We start from the raw sequence: 12,901 nt of genomic DNA on the forward strand, positions 1-12,901 counted from the left end.
GGAATGACGAGGGCAGCAAGAGAACGTTATCTACACGATCTTTAGAGGGGCAGCGTGGCTTAGCAGTACGGTCTTTGTTTCGTACCCGAAAGGTATCGAGTTCGATCACCCGCAGCTGCGCTGTGTGGCCTTGAGCAAGTCACCTCGCCCTAGCTCAATTTGCGGCGTTGTACTGACGCCTGGGGTTTTCCAGTCTTCCCTTGGAATAGACCCTAGAGGCAAATTTCCCCGAGGGGATGGATAAAGGGAATTTTATTTTTATTTTTATTTTATTAAAAAATCTGGACCTTTTTTGGACGTTTTTATGCCAAATTGGTAGTACTGTTCGACATAATCTAACTCAAAAGCTATAATTTGTGACCCGCCGTCTCAAAACTGTATTACTTCGCGGTAATTTAGACTTTAGAAATTGAATTAATAACCAAAAACATAAGACTTGGGATAATTCTTATGCTCAATAGAATAGAATTGATAGAATTCTATACATCGACAACATCTTAAATGCCCCTTTCTGATCGTTTAAACTTTAAAATCCCCCCTTTTTTTTTGTAACTTGTTCACTCCGACATAATACCGTTTTGAGACGATGGGTTACATTTGCTAAATCACTGCTGAGTGGACAAGAATGCTAGGATGGAAATCCTTAAAATCTATAAATAAATTGACAGAGAGATGTATAACGTCACCTGGTTCAGCTTTGCAAATGCCATGCGAAAGCATCTGCCCTCTATGGCTTGAATAGGACATTGAACCTGTTTCAGTTTACAAGTACAAGACATTTTTTACAAATGCCTTGATAGACTTGTCATATTATTTTACTTAGAAATTACAATTTGGTATTTCATAACGGTAATTTAAAAAGTATGTTTCTATGCTTCAAATAACGGTTTGTTTGTTTTTAAATCACTGAATCAATTCGAAGTAAATCATATTACAGTGTCCCAATCCAAAATTATCTTTGACAAACTAAAATTTGACCAGAGGTGGCGCCAAATAAGGTTTGTGCCGTATCTTTTATAACGCAAAGTGCTTTGATTTGTCGTTGGGACAAGGAAAGAATAAGAAAAAACGGTTTTTAAAAAGTCGATAAATGTGGGGTCGGTATGACCGCATCCCTGGTACTGAATAGTTGAACCAAGTGTTTTCATCCTGAGTATCTCTCAGACTCGCTTCAGATTTTGACGCTCTATCCTGACCAGCATCTAAATTCACCCTGGATGGTGGTTATAGGTCAGGCTATCTGATTTTTCCGACTACCGCAAAATACGAGATGAAGAAAAAAGTATAGATTGGTCAGTGGTACAGTGACCTAAAAAATATACACTGTCAAATCCCTACCCTTCATTTAGTTGTATGCTGTCCGATTTCGCATATCCATTTGTGGAGCAAAGGCGTGATCGTCTTATTGCGGTTGGCAATTAATAACGATTGCTTAATCGGCAACGCCCTGCCTTCTCAGGAACATAGCAGTAGAAACTAGAAAGGGAGTAAATAACACAATGAATCAGCTATCTCTGCTTGTTAATCAATCTGGGCTGATTAAAACAAGCATTGTTGGTATGGTATGTATGTGTAAGAATTGCAACGGGTCCGACCCCTTGATGTCGTTGGTTCACAGTGCAATCGGTTAATCCACTGGAGATAATCTGCTCATTCCAGCCACCTGGAACGCCGCCATGTAAAAAGCAAGGATAAGCCCGCAGGGCAGACAACAACGTCACGTCAGGGATAGTGTTGACTCAGCTAAATAATTGATAATTACAAAATGAAGTCAAACGCCCACCAAACTCAAAAGCAACCAACCTACAAGCACCCCCCCCCCCCCCAAAGAAAAAAAAAAAACAAAAAAAAAAAAATACAAAAAAAAAAAAAAAACCAAACATACAAACAAACAAGTCAAAATTCACATTTTCATCTGTTTATCACATCAATGCGCCACTACTTTCGTGACACTTCCCAAACAGTTGCAGCTGTAATCTACGTCACAGCGGGTTAATCTATCAATCGAAGAAATTACAATACAATGGATATCGATCTTATTCAAAATCGATGGCGTGGGATCGATAAAATTGATCGCGACGGAGGCGAGCCATAAAAGACCACGGAGAAACCAAACAGAATGGCATCAGTTTGTCAAAAGACTGATGGGATCGAGAACACAGCCAGGGTTAAACATCGATCCTTAATTGGTTTCTATTGCCGTGTCATCCGAGTTCTGCCCTTTTTAGCATGACGTATTTAGTGTATGAGAACATGTTCTGCTAACCTCATCAAAAATGAAAGACGATAAGATCTCCCCGGTCATTTGGTGTTATCTCAATAATTGAATGCAAGGTTATAAATTCTGATCGATAAAATGACCCAAGAACCGAAGTGCATTTAAAACGACAAATTAAATTCCAGTGAATGATGTGCAGTAAACTGTTTCATTTTTTTTTTCTTCAATGAAAGAAGTTGAAAGATTTCATTACCTTAAAATTTCTAATACTTAAAAATATTTGTTTGCTTTCCATCCTAACAGATATTTCGACCCAATTTTGGATTAGGAGCAAATTTAAAAGAAAACCAAAAACAAACCTAGTAGCATAGGCGGAAATCCGGAATTAAGTAGGCCCCCAAAAAAATAATAATAAAATAAAAAGTTAGACAATATCAACAGGAATAGCGATAAAAATTAATAGTGGGACCATTTTTTGGAAGTGTACCAGTAACACAGTCACAAGCATAGGAACTTTGTAACACGGGCATGAGCGATGGCTCCTTCACGATTTGGTATCAGCCAACTTGCGAGTGTGAGCAGCTGCCTTGTATAACGAGTAACATCTACGGGGAACTGGTACAGGATTGGAACGAGGGAACAACAGTCGACTACCCAATCAGTAAGATAGAAGCCCAGCGTTTGAGGAAGACAAGGTCGAGAGCTTTGGAGAGACGATATCAAACAGGTATACTAAATATAGCGGCCTGCATGATCCATGAATCAGGTCATAATCATTGTCATGTCTTCAATTACCATTTTTTTTCTTCTTATTTGCTTGCTAATAGTAATAATCTGAATTACATGCATGATTGTGTATCCAATTCCTATAACATATTTATATTATCAATATATGATAAATGATAATGCATCACAGACAAAGAGACAGAGAGAGACAGACAGCAGATAACCACACATACACATCATATCTTTTTATTTCATTATCTATTAATATTTTTTCTTCCTTTTTTTCAAAAACAATACCAAAAAAAAAAAAATAATAAATAAATAAACGTCATCAACTTAAGTCTGCCTCAAACAAGGGAAACTTTGGACTGATTCTCCTCTTTGTTTCTATAGGTATTGGAGAAACTTCAACAACTTTCCAAGACTCTGAATTCGACCTCGACAACGATCACAACTACAACCCAAACTCCATCCAGTTCACAGCGATGGCGTCCCCTAACCCAGACAAACGCGGAAGTCCCTCCAGCAAACCCGGAAGTCCTGCCAACAAAAGGGGGAGTCCGGACAGTCTCGGGAATTTCGCCAACCCTTACGATGGGAGGGGGAGTGAGGAAAGCCTCATCTTAAGTAAGGCACAACTTCATGTTTTGACAGATGGTGACCAATAGTGAGAAAACAATGACGAAACGTAAACATCCGAAAATTGGTATTTTGATAAGATAATATGAAATAAAGCATGAGAAAAATTCAGTGAAAAATGTGGTTCATCGCGCTTGTCCCGCAAAATCTGGGCTGCCTTTTACTGCAATAAAAGAAAGCCTGCAAACAATTTCTCGTAAAGTGCATATTAGGTGAACATATTTCGTGCAAAGCTTCTCGTCATCAAATGGCATCACCCTTAAATCATAGAAAAGGATACATGTCATCTAGCTTTGCCTTAACCGTTTAAACAACTAATAGCCTACTTTCATCTTAAGAAACCCCCCCCCCCCCCCCCTTCAAAAAAAAAAAATAATGATAAAATAAAAAAAGTAACCGCTAATAAATACTAACCAAGTTCAGCGAAAATATTTAAAAAAATAAAAGTCGGTCTTCCGGCTTTAGCCGGAAAGAGTTCATCCCTGTAGTATGTCTAGATGAGTAAAATTTTGTAAAAATGATCAGTATGATTAAATCTTTATTCTACGCGAGTCAAGAAATTATATTCGCGCGCGCTCCTTCCTAAAAGCAGTGAATATAACTAAAATTTCATACTTTATATTTCAAATCAAATTTAAAACGTGAATTCCCTCCGGACATTAGACTCAATTGAGAAGTTTGGTAAAAAACGTACAAACCTGCGAGGCTGAAATTATATATTATCCATCTGGGATATTTTATTCCTCGGATGGACGCGTCATCATCGCATTGAAGTAATTAAAATTAAAATAAAAAGAGCATTTATATAGATAGTATGCGCTTGGCTAAGAAGCTCACAACATTGCCATCCGGAAGTATAACGGACCAACACACAAAACTATATGTATCCACGAACACATATAGTCGGGTTAATACAGTTCAGTGAGCATTACTCATAAACGCGGATGGCAAAAAAACAATAACAAAGACCTGAGTGACGTCATCTTCGAACTATCTATAGAGCAATATCCACTAAATGTGCTAAATGTGTTTTACAATGGATCTCCAGCCAGCAGTAACAATTAACATGTAAGACGAGACATGACGCCTATTAGGCGATATTTCAATTTCTCCGACGGAGACAATGCTTTTAACGTTCAGGTAATCATTTTCACCTGAGTACGGTGAGATAATGTGAGTAAAGAGCTTTTTTTCTAAAGCCTCAACTATGCGCGGCTCATGGTCCCGTAATTCAAATGCAAATGGCATTCTTCAATTTTAAGGCATTCCTCAATGGTCGGATTGCATATCGTTAAGAGCAATGAATCTATGATGCGTTTAAATAATCCGAGATAATTTTCTTTCTTGCATTTTTTCGCTGCTTTATCAGACAGGATGTTATGTTTATCAACCAAATATCGTATCTTTTAAAAATATTATTTTCTTTCTTTATTCGGTTTTTTTTCCATTCGAGTAATTGTACTTTTGTTGCAAAATGATATCAGTCGCAGTCAAAATGCTCAAATTGACCGGCTCAGAGCGTAGCCATCGTGATATGTATCAAGATGGCTACGCTCACAGTAAGAACAGTGCGTCGAAATTTATCTATCATGAATGTCTTGGCCTTGGGCACTGTCTCCCTGCAAAACTCGGGCCCCGACGTTGTGTCCTTGAGCAAGACACTTCACACACACAACTACCCCACTCGACTCAGGTGTGAATGAGTTCAAGAATATAGTCAGGGAATATGTAGGGTAATAAATGAAGCATTGAGAAGCGCACTGATCCTGTGGCAATGCGTTAAATAAATATGCATTTATTTTTACTTATTTATTTGATTTATGAAGATGGATAGTGACTTTAAAAATACACTAATTCCTAAATCATATTCCCACAGGCGAAGGAATTCCAATGGAAAAACAGGATTTGGAAAACAGAGAGAAGGCCGGAGGACAATCTTCAGACGGCAGAGGTCGAGATGCGGCAGGAAAGGGTCAAGTTAGAGTTATCACCCCTGTCGAACTGGAAGTCGGACAGATCATCTTCGCGCCGGCTCCGCCAATGTCGACTGCCATGCCGACCTCCAAACATTTGCAGGTCAAGGTTGAGAGCGGCTCAAGGACACCAGAACTAAAAGACAACGAAGAAGATGACGAAGATGACCACACTTCTTCGGTGGATAAAAAGAAAGACGATGACGATGGTGTACAAGAAGTCGTTATTGAGCTGATGGAGAGAGATAACCAATATTTCGACACTTACCAAAAACCAGGATTGACAGGATACGAAGAAGACATCCAACGAGACATTCACCGAAGTATGAACAGCGTCAGTGACGATGACGACGATAAAGGTGATGAAAATACCGATGACAGTGATGAGGGGGAGGACGATGGAGACAACGGCTCAAACTACACCGACGAAACATTCCCCCTTCGTACTTACCCTACTACTTTCCATCACAGCGACTTTTCCAAATACGAAACTTTTCTCCGGCCCCCCATCAAACACGACAGCACTTCAACCGAAGACCTGATGGCGGGCTACCAACCTAACCAGCAAGAAGATGACAATTCCGTCATCAGCGACATCTTCAGTCCCAGGCAAGACCAGAAAAGGGCACTGAGCATGGCCAGATTTAAGGCGCAGATGCCAAAATTTTCGACCAAGGCATATTCTTTCGGATCTCCAAGAGTGTCTCCCACCCATCACTCTTCGCCACCGGGCGTACACAAGAGCAATCCTATGTATGACTCGGGCTTGAGTGTGTCAGGCTATTTCGTGGACGGCGATGACGACAATGTCAACGCTAACGGGAGAGATTACGATGACGAAGATGTTGAAACTGGCGATGAAGATGATGACACAACCGAAAAGACTACTGTGGTGAACGGACACGATGAAATCAAGCCTGTTAATGCGGGGGTAAGTTGAACCGTATTAATTTGAATCCATGTTTAATAACATTCTGAACAAAGTTTCTCACCAGCGAAAGTCGTGACATGTTCAGTAGCAGACAGGGACTGGGACATGCTAGATCGAACCGTCTCGATTGGTGTTCGAGTATCAATCAAAGAAGGTGTCCTGGAGTAAATAATTTGCTTTTTTCACAATAACCCCCCCCCCCCCCCCCAATGAGAGAGACCAAACACCAGGATCAGTTTGTATAAGGACGCACCCCCCCCCCCTCCCATAATTTCCTTTTATTTTCACAAACAAAACAAAACAACAACAAAATAAAAACAACAAAAGTATTCTCAGACGAGGTTAAGAATATGTTGCTTTTTTTTTCGGGGGGGGGGGGGGGGGGGGGGGGGGGGGGGGGGGGGGGAGGATGGGTTGGATGTATGGATTGGAGTTCGTGTGTGTGTGTGTGTGTGTGTGTGTGTGTGTGTGTGTGTGTGAATGTGGTGTTATTGTGTGAATTTGTGTTCCTAAAAGAGAAAGGGGGTGAGAGAGAAAGAAAGAGAGGCAGAAAAGGAGAGAGAGAGAGAGAGAGAGAGAGAGAGAGAGAGAGAGAGAGAGAGATAGATAGATGATAGGTAGATAGATCGAGAGAGAAAGAGAAAGAGAGAGAGAGAGAGAGAGAGAGAGAGAGAGAGAGAGAGGGAGAGATAGATAGATAGATAGATAGATAGAGAGAGAGAGAGAGAGAGAGATAGAGAGAGAGAGAGAGAGAGAGAGAGAGAGGGGGGTATGCAACTGTCTAAGACTCACCTTCCAAAGGACCAATTTGATAGCGGCATTGATTTCAGGATCAAACCGGGCTAGGAATCCTGTCTGAAAATGTTTTTAAAAAAAACAAAACAAAACAAAATAAACGTTAGTATAACAATGCACACAATCCAATCGACTTTTCCACTGTTTAAAAAAATTGACACCAGTCAAAAAGAAGCCATAGAATTTTGAGATTGAACCAAATCAATGAATGGATCAAATTCATTTCAATGGGTCATAGATTTCAAGCTAAAATGTTGTGATTTAAATCCCGAATTTGAGTCGATCTCTCCATATATCATTCATTCAGTCATCTTATATAGTTCCAACAAACACAAATAAAAAAACACAGGCCTTCTATATTATATTGGACTTAATGAGTATTAACAGCGATTTGTTTAAGCGGTTTTTAATGCGATGATTTTATTTGTTGTGAAATTCAATCCCCTACGTTTAATATAGGATGGTCCGTCGAACAAAATAAGTCTTAAGTGTAAAGTGTCAAAAAGAAATATTTACTAGACACGATATATAATCGATTCGTGTTCATGGTTTGTTGTTGTTTGTTTTTTAAATGTTGTTTTTGTTTGCTTTATTTGTTTTATTGGGTCACATTTTTTTTTTGGGGGGGGGGGGGAAGTTGTTGTTTTTGTTTTGTTGGGTTTTTTGTTTGTTTTGCAATGTTTCGTTATTTTGTTTTCTAATTAAGAATTATAAATAGTCAAAATAGCATTTAAACTTGTGCAGTTACCTTTACAGCGCATTTTTAAAATGCACACGCAATCGCCACATAAGATAATACGTGATTAATATTTAATTTACTCGTAGACATTTCATGGCATCCCCCCCCCCCCAATTATTGTATATCTCCCCGCGACTTTTGTCAAGATTACTCTCTCTCTCTCTCTCTCTCTCTCTCTCTCTCTCTCTCTCTCTCTCTCTCCAAAACCTTATCTGTAGAGATATATTCCGTTAGAAAATGTCCGTTTCTAGGAATTCCCAACAAAACAGTCCTAAGGCCTGTTTACTATTAATCCTGTTATACCAGGGATTCTTTATCTTTTAGGATAAGTAAAAAAATGAATAAATAAATAAATAAAAATAAATAAATAAATAAACGTTATTGATCCATAAAGGAAATTGGCTTTACAGTGGTTTGAATTACATAATGAATAAATAAATAAACGTTATAAAAATATTAAATTTACACCATTTTATAAAGTAATATAGCCTATTAAATTTAAACTGAAATATATATAAAAGTAAAAGTATAAGTAAAAACATGGCATTTCTATCATGGGAGAAATCAAACAACCAAGTATTTGATTATGTTCTATATTTCATAGTACAACAACAGATTTGATGGGACAAATAGGTAATATCAAAAATATAAACCATAATCAATTGTACATTAATGCTTGTTTGTTTTCTTGTTCTTTTTTTTTATTGTGGCTGTTGTATTTGTTGTAAGATTACGAAATCACTTATTATCGGATCCGACGATCTCAACTTTCAGTTCAATTCCATGAATGAAACACCTACACTTACTAAAATATCGATTCTTTACGGCGATCTTTTCTTTTCTCGAGAATACCTATTTTATCACTATAGCCAGTTCTTTCCCCCCTCTATATTTCAATTTCTATCTCATGCCTTTCAAATTTTGAAAACAAATGTCTATCAACAGAAAGCGATTCATGAACTTTTCAGGAAAGTATGTTAAGGGCGCAATTTGGGTGCAAATGAAAGTGATAATGGATAGAAAGAAGGAATTTGAGACAGAGAGAGGAAGGAATGAAAGTAAAATAGCTAGGAAAACAATAGCCACACTTAATTCTGTTGTCTTTCCACACCAAAAGCCTCATCGATAAGGAGCTAAGACGGATCAGTGACTTCATTATCGAACGATTGAACGGCGACGAAAGCTCTTCTTACAGCGTCCTCTTGTGTGTGTGTGTGTGTGTTAGTGTGTGTGTGAGTGTGTGTGTATGTGTTAAGACAAAACATACGCTAATATACATTACATACATACGCACACACACATAAATGCACAAACACACACAAAACAGGCAGTTACCAATTAATTCTCGATTCGCTTCATTGGAACCAATAATGGGAATTGCACGTCCAAGTCCCACGAAAGTGTTGACGATAATACAAAGATATAATAAGATATAATTGCAGTTTATCTTGGCATGTATCTCGGTATCCCATTCGATATATTATCATATCCACGTTTACTTTCTAAATATGATTATAAATCATATTATGTGATGATGACGGTGGTCCGCAAAGTTCATTACACTCTCACATGTTAAAAAAAAGGCCGGCTCGGTAGGAGGGGGGAGGGGGTGAGAGAGAGAGAGAGAGAGAGAGAGAGAGAGAGAGAGAGAGAGAGAGAGAGATAGAGAGAGAGAGATAGAGAGAGAGAGAGAGAGAGAGAGAGAGAGAGAGAGAGAGAGAAGGTGGTCACCAACATGTACTCATTTACAGGTCTGACAAACCAAATTACTGTGGGCTTGGTTTTGTAATGGAAATACTTTCAAACCAACGCAAAATATAGTCCATTACAACAATATTAAATCAGGTCCATAATTTCGCTCGGTTATATCAAACCTGCATATGTGTGCACGTCTGCAAGGCGAAATTACAATTTTTATGACACAGAGACAAAACTGTTAACGGCCATGTACTCATTTTCCATCTGAGTACGGTGAAATAATCTGAGTAAAGAGCCTTTTACAAGGACTCTATAATTATGCGCCGCTCAAAGCGGGAGTCGAAACCAGGGCCTGCCGATCCGAAGGCGAGTGCCATACCACTAGACCACTTAGTTTCTCTCTAGAAGTTGTAAGTATGACTTGGCCGTTAATACCATACACCTACATGATTCAATGAATCGTGTTTTTCAAGGAATCCAAGATCTACAATCAGTCAATTAAAATGCATAACATCCTCCATCAGAATCAGAGTCAGCTGTACTGTTATAGATAATCTGAATTAAAAGGAGGCGAGGGCGGTCACAATACAATGTTTCTTATTAAATATTATAGATACGGATGTTATCGGTATTCACGCGAGCGCTGCGCTTTAACATTAGACACAGATATTGCTGTATGAACAACTTGTGACACCTTGCTCATTCAAAAATTAATTACACGATTTTTTTATTTTTTTTTTAAACATTCAGTTGAATTGTCTTTCTTCTGAAAATAATCAGCTTTCCGGATGCAGTCCTTCAGAACCATAAAACCCATGGAACTGGAGTTTATCCCGGTTTCTATAGCGTTAAACGGACAATGGTAATTGATTGTTACCCTTTGGATAGAACGTTAGTCTATCACGAAATACTTTCCATCTCGTCTAATAGCCCCAATTAATGCTAGGTAGACGGAGTGGGAGGTGTTCCAAAAAAAAAAAATATAAAAAAAATAAAAAAATAAGGAATAAAAATCTGGACTTCACCCAGGATACATCCTGGTCCCTTTGCGTGTGGAGTGAGAGCTCTATCAACTGAGCTATCGAAACCCCCTTGATAACATAATGTTCCCATCAATTATTGCTGTTGTCTTCCCTAATCACACATCATGCCATCAAGTCACTACTTGCGTGTCTTTGAATCTAGACTTAAGATTAATAACTTGATTAATTCTAAAGATATATTTTTCCATCTTTCAAGACTTATTCAGCGCTCATCCTGACACCAATGTAGACCTACTTACATTAAAAATCTAGAAGGTCGTAGTTCTTAGGAAACAGAAATAGCAGCCGCTTTAGTTAACATTTTTAGGTCAAAAACTTACTCGCACAAGGATTAAATAACACTTCAAAATCCTTAAAATCGGCATCAATTTTCATTTTCAATACGGTTTAATGATTTAGAGATGCTCATCATCACATGAAGTTCTGAGATTTGAGCAAAAAATTTCGTAATTCTATGATTTGTTCGTAATAGTAGGCAAGTTTGCAGTAACGTAACGACAATTGATATAAAACCAAATCATAATTTGATAAACCTTTTTTTTTCTTCTTTATTTCAAATACTCATTAAAGAAATGGGGAAAGGGGGGGGGGTGTCCTGTCAAATTAATTCACAGAAAGACAGCATTGATTAATCATTTCTGATGTCCCTTTAAACTAAAAAACACCAGGTCGGACACCTCATTACAAATTAAATAGTCCGTTCTTTTTATCTCTCTCTATTCCATTAAAATAGGGATCAGCATGTCTAGTATTATCATTGCAATCATGCACGAAGCACAAAGGCATGAAGCAATAATCCATTTTCGTACCCTTCGATATCGGATTGTGATAAGTCTAAAATACAACAAGTACGAGCCAAGGAATGCCTTTATTGTATTTAGAGCGGCATTATCCAATTCCTGGGGCCATGATAGTCAAGTAGTCTAGGTGGAAAGTGGAGAGTAGAACTGTCAGACATTTTGTATTACAATTACATATTACAATTACTGACACAACTTCTTGATCTTTGGTGACCATGGCCCAATCAATGTCGCCAAATAGGTTTAAAAAAAAAATCAAGTCATAGAACCCTAAAATCTAAAAGTATGGTTTACATCAGTCTTGTTTTCTTTTTTTTTTATATTAATCTTTCAACTTTTTTTGGGGTACAAATTTTCACCTATATTATTATAACAATCTCATATAAATATAATATGTATTTTGTGTTTACTTTAAAAAGGCCAAAGGCCGAAACGTCGTTTGTTTTGTGGTGTTCATTTATCTTTATCTCCGAATATGTGAACTTGTGGAAATGCGCTCTTAAAATGTGTGCATATTTCTATTATTTTAGTTCAATAACCAGAATAGTCAAATGGAATATGTACCTTACAAAGCCTATGGACGGATTTGCCCCCCTAGTGCCTTCCCCTGTAAAAGCAATAAAAACATTAATTCCGGCCGACAACAACGGTCGATTTCCTAGCTAAAACAACGAATAGGCACAAAAGCATAAAGAATTATGGTCTAGCGCCTTAGGGGCCATATACTAATATGAAATGTCGGTCTTATGACACAGTAGAATCCGCTTAAACGTACACCGCTTCATAACAAACACATTCTCTAATATATGATTTCAAAATCAATACATAAAGGGGCAAATCAATTTAGGATTCAGTCATCTCTTTCTATTATACAAAAAGGATATCGTTCGCTGTAATTTATTCTTCTTTCAAGATACCCATGACTTCTCATATAAATAACTAGACAAAATTCTGTAGCCCTATGCATATACACCTGATAGCAAAATTTTCTTGAAAAATGAGTCTCTGTATCAGATATATCATTCGTGAGCTTTCAAGTTTGAATATCTAGTATAAAAACTAAACTTTTTGCATATCTCGTGAACATATCTTATTAGATATCTACTATTATTCTACCCCTCACCCTAAAACAGTAACGCATAATGATATCAAGTTTACAATAATAATTTGTGACGTCAGATAATCAAACGTTAAATTTCACTACAATTAGATTGTAAAAAAATAAATAAATAAATAAAAAAGAAGTATCATTTAAGTATTTTTGTAAATGACTTTTATTCAGAGATAATGAAATCAGAATCGATTTTAGGGTAGAATAAAATATTTCTTGCACTCTTGC

At 37.6% G+C, this 12,901-nt stretch overlaps 2 protein-coding genes across 3 annotated transcripts in view; one reads left to right on the forward strand and one right to left on the reverse strand.

Annotated features, from left to right (window-relative positions):
* LOC144970353 (peroxisome biogenesis factor 2-like) overlaps positions 1–12,901 on the reverse strand; it is a 45,274-nt gene that overhangs the window by 23,981 nt on the left and 8,392 nt on the right. The window contains exon 3 of one of the 2 annotated variants that reach the window (XM_078909902.1): positions 7,280–7,342. The exons of the other annotated variant lie outside the window; for it this stretch is intronic. Within the exon in view, the coding sequence (XP_078766028.1) occupies positions 7,280–7,342 (63 nt within the window). The remainder of the gene's footprint in view (positions 1–7,279; positions 7,343–12,901) is intronic. 2 annotated transcript variants of the gene reach the window in all.
* LOC144970355 (uncharacterized) overlaps positions 1–12,901 on the forward strand; it is a 162,496-nt gene that overhangs the window by 7,816 nt on the left and 141,779 nt on the right. The window contains 3 exon segments of the mRNA XM_078909906.1: positions 2,522–2,945; positions 3,338–3,571; positions 5,460–6,487. Coding sequence (XP_078766032.1) covers positions 2,747–2,945; positions 3,338–3,571; positions 5,460–6,487 — 1,461 coding nt within the window. The 5' untranslated portion in view covers positions 2,522–2,746.

Source organism: Berghia stephanieae, chromosome 4 (genome assembly GCF_034508935.2).
Source record: "Berghia stephanieae isolate SIO BIC M18660-M18661 chromosome 4, UCSD_Bste_1.3, whole genome shotgun sequence".
Lineage (NCBI taxonomy): Eukaryota > Metazoa > Mollusca > Gastropoda > Nudibranchia > Aeolidiidae > Berghia > Berghia stephanieae.